The sequence below is a fragment of the Pan paniscus genome, chromosome 20 (genome assembly GCF_029289425.2).
Source record: "Pan paniscus chromosome 20, NHGRI_mPanPan1-v2.0_pri, whole genome shotgun sequence".
Classification (NCBI taxonomy): domain Eukaryota; kingdom Metazoa; phylum Chordata; class Mammalia; order Primates; family Hominidae; genus Pan; species Pan paniscus.
The window spans coordinates 26,011,050-26,030,679 of record NC_073269.2 but is presented as its reverse complement, the minus strand read 5'-3'; the positions used below and the strand labels follow the sequence as shown (position 1 = coordinate 26,030,679).

The following is a 19,630-nucleotide window of genomic DNA, read 5'->3' as shown; positions in this document are numbered from 1 at the left end:
AGAGGCTGAGGTGAAAGACCCACTTGAGCATTGTATATCGAGGCTGCAGTGAGCTGTAAACTCACCACTGCACTCCATCCGGGGCAACAGAGTCGGACACTATATCCAAAATAATGTTTACAGAAAAAAATGCATTCATACAATTTTGTTATTTATGGAATTCACGGAAATATAAAAAATATAAAGTACTCAACGGCAAAATTATTATTTTCTAATCTTTCTCTTGCCTTTCATGTTAGCTCTTCACTCCAAAAGCAACTCAGTATGTAGGGCTAGATGTGCTCATGCTGCCAACTTTTTACTTTCTTACTCTGAAATCATTTTAGCTTTCCTGAACATATTCCTCAAATTAGAGAAGAACATTGCTTTATATTTGTGTATGTAAACAGACTATGGGGTTGGCTTTCTTAATACTTTTTCTTCAGTATTATAAAGCAAATCTTGGCTGCTGGCAGCCAGGCACAGCCAGATTAGGTGGGAGCAGGAGGCAGAAACTTGCAATCCATGAGCTGCATTGGCTTTTTCAACACCCACTCTTTCTCCTCAACTACATAGAAAATTGTCTTAGTTTTGATCTTATGCATCTTTGAATCCAAACATCTCATTCTTTGCCTTATACAAACTACAAACATATTTGCAATTTATAACACGTAATCAATCTATTGGAAAATATTCTAAACAAAAACCTTCTTTTCATAGAACACAATAGTGCAGCTGAACACTTAAAATATTGTGTTCAGGTTTACTAGTATAATGATGTTACCTAATATTTATTATGTACTTTTGGATGTTTAGCACTTGGGAATTATTTAAAAACCTTCTCAAAATTAACCTGGGAGTTCAAAGGCTATGTATGACCCAAACAGTCCCTTTCTTCCCAACACTGAGGAATGGCATACACGATTGTCTTGAGGTTGAGGGCAGGTGATGAAGAAAAACTTTTAAAAGAGAAAAAAATTTCTACAATCTTGTCACCACACATTGATCTTACATAAATTTCTCCATCAGTTATATAAGTTTTGAATGAACCACATTACTTAAAGTTGTCCAAATGATTGTTCCACATTGTAAAATTTTCAGAAAACTGAAAGAAGCAAAAGCAAACTTTCTTAAAGAAGGTAACATCTCATCCAGTCCTTGATGAAACTTGAAAGTAATTTTCTATGAACAGTGACTAGCAAGCAACCAAAGATGACAAAACTCACAATAAAGAAGACAGTGTGAAAGACACCAGAAGAAGGAATAACAGAAACAAACCTGCAAAGACATCCAATATTAGATTTATCGACAAAAATATTAAAAACAACTAGGCTTACCATATTTAAATAAGACAAATGAAAGTATCTACAGGACATTAGAAACTATAAAACAATTTAAAAAGTAACTAAGTTGTGGAATGAATAATACAATAACTAAAAGAACTCACTAACCACATTTGAACTTAGGTGCACTAGACAGAACTAGTAAACTAGATGAGAGCAGATGAAATTAACACATATGCAAAAAATGTCAATGTCAGAAAACTCTACAGGTAAGTCTTTCAGACATTTAAAGTTTAAAAATGAAAAGCATACTGTTGATATTATTTAACCTTTCAAAAAATAGAAGAAGTAAAAACACTGCACAACTCAATTTCTGAGAGTTAATACCAAAGATTGACAGAGACAAAACATGAATAACTATAAAAGTATCATTCATAAAGACAGATTTTAAAGTTTTAAAGCATTTGCTAACAAACTGAATCTTGCTCTGTATAAAATAAGTAAACCCGGCTGGGAGTGGTGGCTCACGCCTATAATCCCAGTACTTTGGGAGGCCGAGTTGGGTGGATCATGAGGTCAGGAGTTCAAGACCAGTCTGGCCAATATGGTGAAATCCCGTCTCTACTAAAAATATAAAAATTAACCAGGCATGGTGGCACGCACCTGTAGTCCCAGCTAGTTGGGAGGCTGAGGCAGGAGAATCACTTGAACCCAGGAGGCAGAGGTTGCAGTGAGACAAGATTGCACCACTGCCCTCCAGCCTGGATGACAGAGCGAGACTCCATCTTAAGAAAAAAAAAAAAAAAAAAAAGTAAAACCATGAATAAGTTTATCTCGAGAGTACAAGATAAGTTAAACTTTGTAAAATCTATATGTGTATATACAATAGGCACAGAAAAAGGGCTTGGTAAAAACCTTTTAGCAAACTAAAAATAAAAGGAAATTTTATTTTCTAAATATAGAAGTTATCTAAAATGTACTACAGCAAATGTACATGATAAACCATTGAAAACTTGTTTTTTGATGTCATAAACATTATATCAACATTTTTATTAAATATTGCATCTATGGTCCCAGCCAATAGATTAAAATGAGAGCTCAGTATTACAATAATACTGGTAAAGTGAACAAGTCAATAAGCTAGTACCTAAACAATTGGTTCTACCTGGGTAGATTGGATTCCTGCACAGCAATTGACACAACAATTTTTCACATAGATTGAGAATTTAAAACTTTTAGGAGAAAATACAGGATATTATTGTTGTTATAACAGTGGGGTAAAACAATGTCTTAAACATGGCACATTATAAATTAGACCAAATTCTAAGAATTTTTGATTAAGAACTTATAAAAACATGTTTAAATATAGATGGTGGAAAGGCAAATCATAACTAGGACTAAAATCTACAAAAACACATATTACAAAAAATTAGTATTTAGACAATATACCTTATAGAGTATGAATACAAAAAGAAATGAAATACATTAAAAATAGACAGATGGCACATCTTAAAACACAACTGACCAATTAACTTCTGAAAAATGCTAACTTCATTAGTAACTATAGAAATGCTAATTAAAACTATAAATGATATACCATTCTGATTCTCCACTTTGTCAAAAAATATTGTGTCCAAAATTTATTCCGTCTGGTGGATTCTTGGTCTCGCTGACTTCAAGAATGAAGCCGCAGACCTTCGCAGTGAGTGTTACAGCTCTTAAAGATGGTGTGTCTGGAGTTTGTTCCTTCCAATGTGTCCAGAGTTTCTTCTTTCTGGTGGGTTTGTGGTCTAGGTGACTTCAAGAATGAAGCCGTGGACCTTCGTGGTGAGTGTTACAGCTCTTAAAGGTGGTGCAGACCCAAAGAGTGAGCAGCAGCAAGATTTATAGTGAGGAGTGAAAGAACAAAGCTTCCACAGCATGGAAGGGGACCCAAGCAGGTTGCTGCTGCTGGCTCCTGGTGGCCAGCTTTTATTCCCTTATTTGGCCCTGCCCACGTACTGCTGATTGGGCCATTTTACAGAGCACCGATTGGTCCATTTTACAGAGTGCTGATTGGTGTGTTTACAATCCTTTAGCTAGACGCAGAGTGCTGATTGGTGGGTTTTTACATAGTGCTGATTGGTGCATTTACAATCCTTTAGCTAGACACAGAGTGCTGATGGGTGCATTTTTACAGAGTGCTGATTGGTGTGTTTGCAATCCTTTAGCTAGACACAGAGTGCTGATTGGTGCATTTTTACAGAGTGCTGACTGGTGCATTTACAATCCTTTAGCTATACAGAAAAGTTCTCCAAGTCCCCATTTGACCCAGGAAGTCCAGCTGGCTTCACCCCTCAATATGTCTAGTAATTCCAAGAGTTGGTAAAATATAGAGTAATTGGAATTCACAAATAACCACTGGCTATAGAATTGGTTTAAAAATTGATGTATATTCACCCTATGCAGCAGTGAAATGGACAACTGTAGCTATGCAAAGCAACATAGAAAAATAGAAGGAAACAATTGTAAATAAAAAAGCAAGTCACAGATGAAAAATTGTAGAATTTATCTAGAGCCAAAAATCTGGCAACACTGAAACGTATATTGTTTATAGATAAAATTGCATAAAGTAAATGATAATACAAAATTCAGATACTGGTTACTTTGGGTTAGTAGTGCTTTAGGAAACTTCAGAGGTATTCACTTCTCAGGAATGCATGAGGATTCTATGAAATTATACTGAAAGTTTCATGAGAGTAGAGACCAATGCTTTCTTTCTTCCCTTCCTTCCTTTCTCTCTTTCTTTCTTTCTTTTTTTGATGGAGTCTTGCTCTCTCACCCAGGCTGGAGTGCAGCGGCACGATCTCGGCTCACTACAATCTCCACCTCCCGAGTTCAAGTGATTCTCCTGCCTCAGCCTCCAGAGTAGCTGGGATTACAGGTGCCTGCCATCATGCCCAGCTAATTTTTGTATTTTTAGTAGAGGCAGGGTTTTACCATGTTGGCCAGGCTGGTCTTGAACTCCTGACCTGGTGATCTGCCCGCTTCAGCTTCCCAAAGTGCTGTGATAACAGGTGTGAGCCACTATGCCTGGCCATAATTGTACATTTTAAAATAAGTAAAAGTGTAGAATTCGATTGTCAGTAATACAAAGGATAAATGCTAGAGGTGATGGATACCACATTTAGCACGTGATTATTATGTATTGTATTTGTGTATCAAAATATGCCATATATGGCATAAGTATATATACTCATATACCCACAAAAATTAAGAAAAATAAATTTAATTGATTAAAATAAGAATAAATATTTACCCAACAGGAATATTATTATTTAATTTATCTATACTTTAAAGCCACTAGCAAGAGATTAACATGTTAAAAATGTTGAAACCATTAACTTCACACATAATGTAAAATTTTTAAAATGTGCTGCATTTTATTATATAAAAGTACAATTAGTACAATAATATACTGATAATATACTACTAGTTTTCTCATAATGCAAAAGAATAAGACTTTTAACACCTACCTCATATATCACTCAAGAGTATAAGTTAACCACAAAGAACCTCTCCACTTTTTCATCATGCATCTTACATTCTAATGTCCTTACTTGTCCATAGAAAAGATCATAAATAATGCCCACCTAATGGAAAAGAATCTCTCATACCTTTGATGCAACAACAATTATCACATGCTTTCACAAGTGAATAAGAATGAAGAAACACCAGAAAATGAGTGTCGAATTACATCATTTGCTTTCAAAGTCTGTAATTCTTTCAAGAAATAAAATATACTTAGAATGTAGTTATTACTCGGCAAAAAATCTTTTACTCCTCTTAAATTTATATACAAATACTTTTTCTATCAACTTTAGTTTTATTTTCTATACTCAGAACTCTTGACTTAGTATATCTGAAGTGTCAGTTCCTTATATATTTCTATTATAAATTCTGATATTTACATAGCCCTAATTTGGATTAAATATTTTTTCATTTTTAGTGCATCTTCAAAAATATTCTTCAGTATAAACTCTGGTGTTTTCTAAGATGTAGTTTTTGAAAAGTGTTTTTCCACATTTATTATATCTGCAAGACACTTTTCCAATATAAGTGCCCTAATGTTGAACAAAGCTTGAGCAACTGCTTCAGAGTTTTCCTCTAGCACAAAATGTGTACAATAAAATTTGATTCAAGTAAAGGTACTACAACCCTCTTTATGTTTGTAATGTCCATCTTCAATATAAATTCTCTTCTTCACTTTAAAGGCTTATATTTTTCTGAAAGACCTTTTGACAGTAATCACCCTTATCTTGCTTTTATTAAGTATGAACTCTCTGGTGTTAAGATGTAAGCAGATATTAATGTCTTTTTCACAGTCTGTATTTGTATAATTTTTCTCAAACATAAATGCTTTTCTGTGCAATAAGGTGGTTAAGTTTTGCCACATTGTTCTCACTTGTAGGAATTTTTTCCAGTATGAATTATATTAAATGTAATCAAGTAAGGCAGGGAGTGGTGGCTCATGCCTGTAATCCCAGCACTTTGGGAGGCCCGAGGTGGGCGGATCACCTGAGGTCAGGAGTTTGAGACCAGCCTGGCCAAGATGGTCATACCCCATCTCTACTAAAAGTACAAAAATTAGCCAGGCGTGGTGGCAGGTGCCTGTAATCCCAGCTACTTGGGAGGCTGAGGTAGGAGAATCACTTGAACCTGGGAGGCGGAGTTTGCAGTGAGCCAACATCATGCCATTGCACACCAGCCTGGGGGACAAGAGTGAGACTTCATCTCAAAAAAAGAAAAAAGTCAAGTATGACAACCATTTAAAGACTTTGTCACATTCTTCAAATTTCTAGGATTTCTCACCAATATGATTCCTTTTATGGTTAGAAAAGCTTGAGGTGTTGTCAAAAGCATTATCGCATCTTTCTGGTTTGTGGAGTTTCTTTCCAGTATGAATTATCTTATATGTGTTAAGATCTGAGGACTAGTGGCTGAGCGTGGTGGCTCATGCCTGTAATCCCAGCACTTTGGGAGGCTGAGGTGGGCAGATTACAAGGTCAGGAGTTCAAGACCAGCCTGATCAACATGGAGAAACCCCATCTCTACTAAACATACAAAATTAGACGGGTATAGTGGTGCATGCCTGTAATCCCAGCTACTCGGGAGGCTGAGGCAGGAGAATTGCTTAAACCTGGGAGACGGAGGTTGCAGTGAGCTGAAATCATGCCACAGTATTGCAGCCTTGGCAACAAGAGTGAAACTCCATCTCTAAAAATAATAATAATAACTGAGAACTAGTTAAAGCTTTTGCCATATTTTTCACACTCATAAGGTTAATCTCCAGTATGAATTTTCTTATGTTTGGTAAGAATTGAGGACTGGTTAAAAGCTTTGTCACATTCCTCACATTTGTAGGGTTTCTCTCCTGTATGAATTATTTTGTTCAAAAAGGTTTGTAGGACTGGTTAAAAGCTTTGCCACATTCTTCACAGTTGTGAGGTTTCTCTCCAGTATGAATTATGTTATGTTTAGTGGGAGTTGAGGACTGGATAACGGCTTTACCACATCCTTCACATTTCTAAGATTTTTCTCCAGTATGAGTTATCTTATGTTTAGTAAGGTTTGAGGATTGATTAAAAGCTTTGCCACATGGGTGGGATTTCCCTCCAGCATTAATTATCTTATGTGTAGTAAGGGTTGAGGATTAGCTAAAAGGTTTGCTACATTTTTCAAATTTGTAAGGCTTCTCCACAGTATAAATTATCTTATGTGCAGAAAGTTGAGGGGACCATTAAAGGCTTTGCCACATTCCTCACATTTGTAGGTTTTCTCTCCAGTACAAATTATCTTGTTTAGTAATGGATGAGGATTTCTTAAAAGCTTTGCCACATTCTTCACATTTGTATAATTTCTCTCCTGTAAGATTTTATGTTTAATAAGGTATGAGAATCTATAAAAAGTTTTGAGATATTCTTCATATTTGTAGTGTTTCTCTCCAGCACGAATTACCTTATGTGTCATCAGGGTTGAGAAGTGGTTAAAAGCTTTGTGACATTCTTCATATTTGTAGGATTTCTCTCTGCTATGAATTCTGTTTAGTAAGTGTTGAGGACCAATTAAAGCCTTTGCCACATTCTTGACATTTGTAGAATTTCTCTCCAGAATGAATTACCTTATTTTTAGTAAAGTATGAGAATCAATAAAAACCTTTGCCACATTCTTCACATTTGTAGGGTTTCTCTCCAGCACGAATTACCTTATGTGTAGTTAAGGGTTGAGTACCGGTTAAAAGCTTTGCCACATTCTTGACATTTGTAGAGTTTCTCTCCAGTATGAATTATCTTATGTGTAGTAAGGCATGAGTACCAGTTAAAAGCTTTCTCACATTCTTTACATTTGTAGGGTTTCCTTCCAGTATGATTTCTCTTATGTGCAGTAAGGTGTGAGGACTGGTTAAGAGCTTTCTCACATTCTTCACATTTGCAGGGTTTCTCTCTAGTATGAACTCTCTTATTTATTTATTTTTTTTTTGGAGATAGAGTCTCTGTCATCCAGGCTGGAGTGCAGTGGAGCAATCTCAGCTCACTGCAATCTCCACCTCCTGGGTTCAAGCGATTCTCCCACCTAGGCCTCCAGAGTAGCTAAGACTAAAGGTGTGCACCACTACACCTGGCTAATTTTTTATATTTTTAGTAGAGATGGGGTTTCACCATATTGGCCAGGCTGGTCTTGAACTCTTGACCAGGTGATCTGCCTGCCTCAGCCTCCCAAAGTGCTGGGATTACAGGCATGAGCCACCACACCCAGTCAAACTCTTTTATCTTTAGTAAGGGTAGAGGACCAGTCAAAGCCTTTGCCACATTCTTCACATTTGTAGAATTTCTCTTCCACATGAATTCTCCTATGTGTAGTAAAGTATGAGTACTGGTTATAAGGTTTGCCACATTTTTTACATTTGTAGTGTTATTCTCCAATATGAATTATCTTATGTACAGTAAGGGTTGAAGATTGGTTAAAAGCTTTGCCACATTCTTCACATTTGTAGGGTGTCTCTCCAGTATGAATTTTCTTATGTTTAGTAAGGTTTGAGGACCAGTTATAAGCTTTGCCACATTCTTCACATTTGTAGGGTGTCTCTCCAGTATGAATTTTCTTATGTTTAGTAAGGTTTGAGGACCAGTTATAAGCTTTGCCACATTCTTCACATTTGTAGGGTTTCTCTCCAGTATGAATTATCTTATGTCTAGTAAGAGTTGAGGACTGGTTAAAAGCTTTTCCACATTCTTCACATTTGTAGGGTTTCTCTCCAGTATGAATTATCTTATGATTAGTAAGGTTTGAGGATTTTTTAAAAGCTTTGCCACATTCTTCACATTTGTAGGGTTTCTCTCCAGTATGAATTATCTTATGTCTAGTAATTTGTGAGGAACAGTTAAAAGCTTTGCCACTTTCTTCATGTTTGTAGGGTCTCTCTCCAGTATGAATCATCTTATGTGTAGTAAGGTATGAGAATTGGTAGAAATCTTTGCCACATTCTAAACATTTGTAGGGTTTCTCTCCATTATGAATTCTCTTATGTTTAGTAAGGGTTGAGAATACATTAAAGGCTTTGCCACATTCTTCACACTTGTAGGGTCTCTCTCCAGTATGAATTATCTTATGTTTAGTAAGGGTTGAGAATACACTAAAGGCTTTGCCACATTCTTCACATTTGTAGGGTTTCTCACCAGTATGGATTCTCTTATGTGTAGTAAGGCGTGAGTACCAGTTAAAAGCTTTGCCACATTCCTCACATTTGTAGCGTTTCTTTACACTATGAATCATCTTATGTGTAGTAAGATAAGATAATCGGTAGAAAGCTTTGCCACATTCTTCACATTTGTAGGGTTTCTCTCCAGTATGAATTCTCTTATGTGTAGTAAGGTAAATGAATCGGTAGAAAGCTTTGCCACATTCTTCACATTTGTAGGGTTTCTCTCCAGTATGAATCATCTTATGTGCAGTAAGGTAGGAGTAACAGTTAAAAGCTTTGCCACATTCCTCACATTTGTAGGGTTTCTCTCCAGTATGAATTATCTTATGTGTAGTAAGGTATGAGAATCTGAAGAAAGCTTTGCCACATTCTCCACATTTGTAGGGTTTCTCTCCAGAATGAATTTTCATATGAGTAGTAAGGTTTGAGGACTGTTTAAAAGCTTTGCCACATTCTTCACATTTGTAGGGTTTCTCTTCAGTATGAATTATCTTATGTCTAGTAAGGGTTGCGAATACATTAAAGGCTTTGCCACATTCTTCACATTTGTAGGGTTTCTCTCCAGTATGAATTATCTTATGTCTGGTAAGGTGTGAGTACCAATTAAAAGCTTTGCCACATTCCTCACATTTGTAGGGTTTCTCTCCAGCATGAATTATCTTATGTTTAGTAAGGTGTGAGGATTGTTTAAAATCTTTGCCACATTTTTCACATTTGTAGTGTTTCTCTCCAGCATGAATTACCTTATGTCTAGTAAGAGTTGTGGACTGGTTAAAACCTTTTCCACATTCTTCATGTTTGTAGGATTTGTCTCCAGTATGAATTCTCTTGTGTCTAGTAAGGGTTGAGAACCATTTAAAGGCTTTGCCACATTCTTCACATTGGTAAGAATTCTCTCTAATATGAATTCTTTTATGTTGACCTAGGTGTAAAAGCATGCAAAATGACTTGCCACATTTTTTACATTTGAAAGGTTTCTTTCCAGTATGTCTTGTCTTATGTGTATTTGAATTTAAAAATTTATGAAAGACTTTCACATATTTATCACATTGAAATATTTTGCTCTGGGTAGTTGTCAAATACTCGTTTAGTTCATTATAACCTTCTTTTTGCACATTACACTCATTCACACTTTTACAGCCTTTTCTTAACTGTAAATCTTTATGTCCATAATTTCCATATTCTCTCAGTATCACTTTTTGGAAAGAATCTTTTATGCCTGGCTGTGGCCAAAGGTCCTGGGTAAAATGAGAATATGTAACTGAAAGAAATAAAAATATCAAGTTACTCCACTTACTAGACTCAGATAAATATAGATTACAAATCTAAACTATAACATTATACAAACTACATATACAAGATGATATAGCAAAATACCAAAGGCCCTAATTTTTTATAGACATATATATGTAACAAAAACATACTAACGAAAATACATCTGAGAAAAAATTATAAATGAGCTAAATGTTTAAAGTACCCCAAGTGAGCACAATGCAAAAAGTCACACAGAAGAAAAAAAAGTTTGTTACATTTACCCAACACAGCTGTTCCTGCTCCCCGATATAACATAATGCCTTTAGAAGTAAATTGCCCCAGATGTGGTGGCTCACACCTGTAATCCCAGCACTTTGGGAGGCTGAAGCATGTGGATCACGAGGTCAGGAGATTGAGACCATCCTGGCCAACACTGTGAAACTCCGTCTCTACTACAAATATAAAAATTAGCTGGGCATGGTGGTGTGTGCCTGTAGTCCCAGATACTCAGAAGGCTGAGGCAGAATTGTTTGAACCCAGGAAACAGAGGTTGCAGTGAGCAGAAATCATGCCATTGCACTCCAGCCTGGGTGACAGTGCAAGACTCCATCTCAAAAAAACAAAAAGAAGTAAATTGCCAGCCGGGCGTGGTGGCTCAACCTGTAATCCCAGCTACTCAAGAGGCTGAGGCAGGAGAATTGCTTGAACCCAGGAGGCAGAGGTAGCAGTGAGTCAAAATCACACCATTGCACTCTAGCCTGGGCAACAGAGCAAGACTACATCTCAAAAAAAAAAAAAAAAAAAAAAAGAAAAAAAGAAGTAAATTGCCAACATTTTATATATGTATTTTAAAAAACACAAGTAGAATGCACCTGCCATGTCCATGGAGACAGGCTGAGGCAGCCGAGCTCTGGCCTGAGGCACTGGGGCATTGGGATGGTGAAGATGTCAGCTCCCTTAGTCCAGGCAACTGTCCAGGCTGTGAGCAAGAGGAAGCTGCAGCCCACCCAGGCCGCCCTCACCCTGACACCTTCAGCAGTAACCAAAGTAAAACAACTTCTTAAAGATAAGCCTGGCCAGGCGCAGTGGTTCACGCTTGTAATCCCAGCACTTTGGGAGGCCGAGGTGGGTGGATCATGAGGTCAGGAGATTGAGACCATCCTGGCTAACGCAGTGAAACCCCATCTCTACTAAAAATACAAAAAATCAGCCAGGCATGGTGGCAGGTGCCTGTAGTCCCAGCTACTTGGGATGCTGAGGCAGGAGTATGGCGTGAACCCGGGAGACGGAGCTTGCAGTGAGCTGAGATCACGCCACTGCACTGCAGCCTGGGTGACAGAATGAGACTCCATCTCGAAAAAAAAAGAAAAAGGTAAGCCTGAGCTTGTAGGTGTAAAAGTTGGTGTCCAAACCAGGGTCTGTAATGGCCTTTCTTATACTCTAGAATATACAAAGACAAAAGGAGATTCTGATGAAGAAGTTATTCAAGATGGAGTCAGAGTATTCATCAAAAAGAAAGCAAAGCTAACAGTTTTAGGAGTGGAAATGGACTATGTTGAAAACAAATTATCCAGTGAGTTTGTGTTCAATAACCCAAACATCAAAGGGACGTGTGGCTGTAGAGAAAGCTGTAATATTTGAAATCTCAGGACTCTTCTGGCCGTAGGTTCCAAGAAGACTCCTGGAAGCCTTGGTGCTCACTGCAGAAATCATGTGACTCTCACGTGCTTAATGTGCTGCTGCCTTGTAAGGAAAATAAAGTGATGCATCTTGAAAATGAAGCTAGTGTGTTAGATCCCAGAAGAAATATTTGTATTCTCATTAGGGGACAGAAAATGAGAAGCCATCACTCTCCTTGGATCATTTAGGTCTCTTACATCCTTTGTTTTAGAAACAGTTTCATTAAAGTTGCCTTCCTGGGCACCTGTTTGTCCATTTCCTGAACAGTGTGCCCTCCTTAGCTCTCTACTGAATGGCTTGAACATGCATACCCCTCAGCATTTCTCCCAAACAGATCGGCGACTCCTAAAATCTGAGACAGGACGTCCTGACTGCTGGTAGTAACATGGTGGTGCATTGTTTTCCCACCCAAACTTAATATAGCCTTTTTATACATTTGTATGAAAAATTTCATTGTCAGATGCCTCATTGAGTACCCTATAATAGTACCGGGCAAAGATTTTCTTCAACTATAGTACAGACTAGTTCTCGGTGATGGTATTAAAAGGTGAGAAACACATCATCCATCTGTTTTTTAATCCATTTCTTTTGCCACCTTATGTGCCTGCTCAGAGATAGGATCTCAAGCTGACTTTGATTCTTTTAGTTGAGGGATCTCTTAAAGCCATCTAGCCCACCTCCCTCAATTCCCTATGTGAGGAAGCAAAACCCCAGGGAAGCCAAAGGGCTCCTGTCCACCCCCACTCCACAGGCCAGGGGAGAGTGGGGACTCTACCCCCATCTCCCCTTCCTTGTAGGTGACACATGCTCTGCCCTCTGAGGCAGTCAGTGAAGGCAAATGGTCTGGCTTCTTTATTTGGTCACCATTTTGATGGAATTTCTTTATAATTTGATGGAGATCATATTATTTTTATTTTATTTTGAGTGGGAAGAATTTTAAAACTCTTTTATGTGAACTTGTTTTTTTCATCTTTGAAACTATGGTTTGTAGCAGAGAAGACATTGTAACAACCCAGAATTATGTTTTTGGAATGTGGTCCTCATTGTGCAGGAGAATATGGGGATCTTTTCTTAAAATTCCCAGTGTGCATATACTTTCTGGTTCCTCAGTCCAGTTGCTAAAGTTCTTAGTCTTTTAGCCTAACATTTTTATCATCAAATTTTCTTAATAAGTGTTCCTTTTGTTACTTAGTTACTGATTTTCCTGGGTTTGACATATTAAGTATTCTATGAGATGACACATATGCTTTTATTGAAAGCTGATTCTCATGAATTCAAGTAGTTGAGTTCCTTTATGTTTCTTTTATTCACTAAAGTAGCTGGCACAGAACACACCAAAACCTAGAGCGGTAGTTTTATGTAAATGCTCAAGAGTTTGTATCAATAATATAATTGTTGATCCACTTATAATTCATGCAATACTGTATGTATGTAGAGATTGAGGTGTCAATTAAAAAAATGTGGCCTTAAAAAAAAAAAAATTAAAAAAACACAAGTAAAATACTGGCTCATGTATCTTTATTGCTTGCTTGTAGGGGCCTTTGAAGACACTGGTTTCTGTCACCCATGACATATAGTGCTGAAAGAAATGGTGGTATAATTTGGAATGACAGTTTGAGTCTGCTGAGATCAAAGGTAAATGTTAAAGCAGTGAAGAGACTGCAGGACCACAGAAAGAAAACAGGTGCAGTGAGTGATTACTATTAACAAAGAAGATGAATAATTTCCTTTAACTAAAAAATAAACACAAAATTTCAGGCAAGACACATTGTAAGAATATGTCTGAGAGACTCTCAGAATCTCTAACCCAGACAATTGTTCAAAGTATGCCAGGAGAAAGCCACATTACAAAGACTGGGACAGGTAACATTTTTTTAATGTGCAAATTTTAATAAAAGATTAGAATATATATAAAACAGGGCAATGTAGTACCAACAAAATTATTATAAATTTTTCAGAAAGAAATAAAAAATGTATACATTAATTTTAAAAACTGAAAATAAATTGAATACTCAATGAGTAAAATATGAACACAGAGAACTACAGAAAATCAGAAAACTGGAAATAAGAACAGAAATATTTAAAATATTGGAAAAACAGAAATTATGGAGGTAAAAAATATAAAAAATAACAGAAATCTTTTAAAAAGTGATGTAAAAATGAAGAAGCTGAACCAACAAACTAGAATACAAAGATATTTATATCAAACACATATGTAAGCACAATTTTAAAAGTCACAGAAAAGAGAATCTCAGGAGCTGCAAGATAAAAGTGATGTGTTGGCTGGGCGCGGTAGCTCAAGCCTGTAATCCCGGCACTTTGGGAAGCTGAGGTGGGTGAATCACCTGAGGTCAGGAGATCGAGACTAGCCTGACCAACATGGAGAAACCCTGTCTCTACTAAAAACACAAACTTAGCTGGGTGTGGTGGCATATGCCTGTAATCCCAGCTACTCGGGAGGCTGAGGTAGGAGAACTGCTTGAACCTGGGACACAGCGAGGTGAAATTGCACCATTTCACTCCGGCCTGGGGAACAACAGTGAAACTCCATCTCAAGAAAAAAAAAAAAAAAAAGTGATATTATTTACAAGAATACTCTTATGAGATAGCCAGTGGATTCTCAACAAAAATTTTTCAGGACAGAAGAAAACTGTGTGATATAGTGAAATCTGAAGAAAATAGTTATCAAGTGAGTATAATACCATCACCAAATCTGTCCTGCTAAATAAAGAGAAAACAAACTTCAAAAATAACCAAATTTTAAAAAGTATATTGGCACTTCCTTACATATAAAAGGTGCTGAAAACAGTTGCTTCCAATGAAAATAAGATGATTTAACAAAGCAACACAAAATCATATTAAAACACATTATTTTCTGGGAAAGATACACACATACACAAAAATACATTTCTTAGCATTATCATAATGGCACAGAAGAAATTTTTAATTATTCCCCAAAATTTGAAAGATAAAGGCATAGAAATCATTATAAACATGTTAATAAATATACATATAAAAATATAATTAGCAACATCAAGAACAAATCTGAGAACATATGTAATGAGAAAAAATTTTTGCATGCAACAAAAGTTCATTTTTAACTAGACTGAAATACATTGTATCTCTTAAAGGTTTTATGTAATCCCCCACGTACCACAAAGAATATGCCTGTATAGATACAGAAAACAAAATAAGAAAGAAGTAAAAGCATATCAAAGTAAAAATAAAACAGCCACAGAGAGAAACAAAGAGAGAAAATGTGAGACAAAGATGCAAGAATCAAATAGAACAACAAAAAAAATTAGTAAGTCTCTTTGTTTCAGAAAACTTTCCAATCAAGAGACATACTTTCAATAAAGAAATTTATTTAAAATTATTAAAAACCAAGATCCAATTTGCCTTTCTACAAGGGTCAGCTGACATCTAATGATTAAAAACATACTGAAGGTGGCAAGATAGATTTAGACATTGCATGCAAATATTAACCAAATGAGAGCAGAAGAGGTCAAAATAGTATTACAAAAGCTACATCTTAAGTCAAAAACTATCATATCTTACATAAAGTACTTTAAGTAAAAACTGCAAAGAGACAAAGAAGGACATTAAACAATAATAGATTAACTGGGAACCTATGACAAATTTTGTGTGTGTGTGTGTGTGCGCGCACGTCTGTGTGTCTGTGTGTATGTCACACTAAGGTTCCAAATATATAAAGCAAATATTGACAGACTGGAAGAAACACCTAGACAGCAATATAATTATAGTAGGAAATTTCAATACCCCACTTTCTGTAATAAAAATAAAACAAGACAGAATATTAGTAAGTGAAGAGAGGAATTGAAGGCAGTATAATACAATTTTTTTTTTTTTAGATGGAGTTTGCTCTTGTTACCCAGGCTGGAGTGCAATGGCACGATCTCAGCTCACCACAACCTCTGCCTCCTGGGTTCAAGCGATTCTTCTGCCTCAGCCTCCTGAGTAGCTAGGACTACAGGTACGTGCCGCCATACCTGGCTAATTTTGTATTTTTAGTAGAGACGGGGTTTCTCCATGTTGGTCAGGCTGGTCTCAAACTCCCAAACTCAGATGATCCGCTCGCCTCGGCCTCCCAAAGTGTTGGGATTACAGGCATGAGCCACTGCGCCCAGCCTGTACAATTATTTTTAACAGAGAAATAGAGAAGAGTCCTCAAGAATATGAGGAAACACATCCTTCACAATAGCTTATGCAACATTCTCTTTGATAGACCACCTGTTAGGCCAAAAACGGAGTCATAAAAATTTGTTAAATTTGACATTTTATGAATTACATTCTATGACCAAAATGGAATGAAAGTATAAAATAGAAAAAAAGGCTGGGTGTAGTGGCTCACGCCTGTAATCCCAACACTTTGGGAGGCCAAGGCAAGTATACTAAAAATCCAATTTTTTAATAAAACTTTTTATAAAAACATGAGTTTTTACTAAAAACTCTCATGGTGGTGCATGCCTGTAGTCTCAGCTACTCGGGAGGCTGAGGTAGGAGAATCGCTGGAGGCAGAGGTTACGATGAGCCAAGATGGCGCCTTTGCACTCCAACCTGGGCAACAAGAGTGAAACTCCATCTCAAAACAAAAAAACTACAATAAACTTTGAATAGCCAAAGCAATCTTGAGGAAAAAGAACAAAGCAGAGAGACATCATATTTTATAATTTCAGACTATATTTCAAGAATATACTAATAAAAAAAGATGGAATGTGCAGAAAATTAACATAAAAACCAATAGAACAGTGACCACTACTCTCACACATTTTAGACATTATGCAAAAGAGAACTAAAAAAATAGTTTAACATAAAGTTTCCCAAAATCATGCAGATATTTGTGTGTCCCCCAAAACAATGGAAATGCAGTCAGATTTTGCAGTCTTTTATATGCCATGAAGAGGACTCTGGCTCTCACTGTGAACTTGAAGGAAAATCAATGAAGGGAAAGTAGAATCCTTAGAGAATTTAAAAGCCTAAGACAGAAGATGGCCCTATGTGACAGTAACAACAACAAAAAGAAAACAAACAAAAAAACCACACACCTCAGGCTTCCCAGAATCTATTTGCTTTGGAGCACAGCTTCCCAAATCACATTATAGGGACTTGCTTTTTTTTTTTTTTGTAATCTTCCAACCTTTCATCTATGTCAACTGTTTTATTCACTCTCACCTACCTGGGGGTGTGGCTACCATACTGTGTCTCTTCATATTCCAGGGATCTTTTCCTTGCTCCAGACAGGTGATCAGATCTGGCTTAGACACATCAATACCTGATTTATTAAAAATAAATAACATGAATCTTGCTCATATTCTCTAATTACCTACCTATTACTGTGCTTAGTAAAGAGGAGGTAATAGAATATTCTAGAAAATTCATCCCAAAATACTATTTAATGACAGAAAGCTCTCACATTTAGAAAATATTTTAAATTTGTAGGTCCTTAATTTTGCTACTCAGTGCTCATGAATCAAAAATTAGTGGTGGCAAATAGATTTTAACCTATGGGCAACAATATTTTATACTACTAAATTTCTGAGATTACCACTACTCTAGAGTGAAGGGTACAGACCAGCTCAGGAATGCAAAAAGTTCAGGCTAAGATAAAACATCTTGAGGAAATTTTTTTCTACATGGATAATTCCTCGCAATTTTTTGAAAACAGGGATCAGAAACACATTTATGCAAAGCATAAACTACCAAAAATTATTCTACAAAAATGGAGAAATGAAACCTTTAGTCTATATAAGGAATTGTGTATTAAAGTTATTCTCACCCAAGAACACCAGGTTTCTGAAGTTCTCTAACATCACTTTCCTATACAAATCTTGCTGAGCAGTGTCCAGGCATTGCCACTCCTCCTGAGAGAATTCTATGACCACATCCCTAAATGTCAACGGCCCCTGAAAAACACACACACACACACACACACACACATATTTACAAGTGTCCATGGGCAGAATTTATCATTTGAATTAAGGTTAAATGAGAGAGTAAAGAAAACTGGTTCTGACTTACAGGAGTAACTGAAATCATCCAACAATTTTCAACACAGAAATATTCTCTAATGTATTCTCTAACTCTGAGAGAAGAGAATGGTATAAGATCCACAATACCGCTGTATATATGATAATTTTATGAACAATAAAGTATAAAAACGAAAGGCATGAACACAAACATGTACATTTTTTAGTGTTATATTTGCATCACAAAGAATTAGTGCATATTTTTCAGGCAAAAATGACATGTTGAGTTAGACGGCACCTCTCAAGTTTTAATGTGTACAATAAACTGGAGATCTTATGCAGATTTTTTTTTTTTCAGAAGATGTGAAATAAAGTCTGAGATTCTGAATTTCTAACAAGCTCACTAGTAATACCAATGTATTTGGCCCAAAAAGAACATTTTGTCAAACATCCAGTAAGTGGAAGAGCCTGTGTTTTACCCCATTTTTCTGGCCTGTAAACAAAGATAAGAGTCTTCATTTTCCAAAGATAGACATATGCAAAGAAAACCTAAGAAAGAAAGGCAGCTGCCAGATTAAATGTGATGATTTATGCACAGCTCTTCTTTGGCTACATAAAGATACTTAATAATGAGGAGAAAAATAATTAACTCTACAGTGAAATGAATATTTCCGAGAGCTCTTGAAGTAAATTTTAAAATCAACTGCACGAGGACAAATTTTTGTGATGTGCTGACGCACACCGAAGAACACAGCATCATTACTGAGATATTGCCCCCCAAAAAGTATAGTCTGAATTTAACCACACAGAAAAATCAGTTTTATGCAGAGTTCAAGATGCAGATATCTTCTATGTTCTGTAATTTTTAATAACAATTTAAAGTAGTCTTTCTTTAGCACCCTAGAAAGCGGGTATCTCGCAATAATTTTTTTTTTCAGAACTTTCAGAGTAATAAATGCCATCCAGTTTAAATAAGCATTTTCTTAATCCTGTTCTGAACAGAGCTAATGAAGAACACATATGAAACCTCAACATTACATGTTCTCCATCCTTACTAAGGACGTTCCCCCAATAGGAATCTTGAGTATCCACATCTTTCCACGTTCAACAGCAACAAGGGAAACACTTTTAATAGTGCAGATCAAAAATTCATGGTAAGAATTCTGCATGGCATATAAGAAGTCATGATTTAGAGAGTGTAGAGAAGGCTCTGGGATATAGGAGAAAGATATTTTGCAGAGACCCTTGACTACCACAAGAATTTTTTAAAGTAGTTAAACTCATTAGGGGAAAGAAACACAAGTAGAGAAGTAAATGTTTGCAAGGACTAAATGCATCGCACTCCAGGAGGCAGAGTGGACACAGCTCTTCATCTGACACATGTTTAGCTGAAAAAAAAAAAAAAGCCATTTTTCCTCTTTCGTCTTCTTTGGAAATGCTTTTCAGATGACATTCTCTGGAGAAGTTACACCTGCGTCTTGAAAAAATTCCTTAAAAGGCGTCAGCACCACCTGTTTACCTGCTAGTCTCACACCCACAGAAAAAAGAACTAAGAACTGCAGAAAAAGCACACCCATTTCTGTCCTTTATAACAGCAGAGATTCAGGAACAATGAACTGCTCAATGAATATAAAAATATGTTTCTCTATTTCTGTCTTCAGGTGCCTGCTTTTGCCACAAACACCAGCAATTTCTGCTACAGTAAT

At 36.4% G+C, this 19,630-nt stretch overlaps 1 protein-coding gene and 1 pseudogene across 8 annotated transcripts in view; both read right to left on the bottom strand.

The window, feature by feature from the left end:
• Positions 1–4,659: 4,659 nt before the first annotated feature.
• The window catches only part of ZNF738 (zinc finger protein 738), a 29,736-nt gene continuing 14,765 nt past the window's right edge, over positions 4,660–19,630 (bottom strand). The window contains exons 3-5 of one of the 8 annotated variants that reach the window (XM_034945651.3): positions 17,735–17,861; positions 17,135–17,230; positions 4,660–10,264 (exon numbers count right to left, since the gene is read on the bottom strand). In XM_034945651.3, coding sequence (XP_034801542.1) covers positions 8,214–10,264; positions 17,135–17,230; positions 17,735–17,861 — 2,274 coding nt within the window. In that variant the 3' untranslated portion in view covers positions 4,660–8,213. Of the gene's footprint in view, positions 10,265–13,438; positions 16,935–17,134; positions 17,231–17,734; positions 17,862–19,630 lie in introns of those variants that run through there. The other 7 variants (XM_034945658.4, XM_034945652.3, XM_034945654.3 and 4 more) reach the window with 7 other exon arrangements.
• On the bottom strand, positions 6,545–8,143 carry LOC117977009 (zinc finger protein 724-like; annotated as a pseudogene).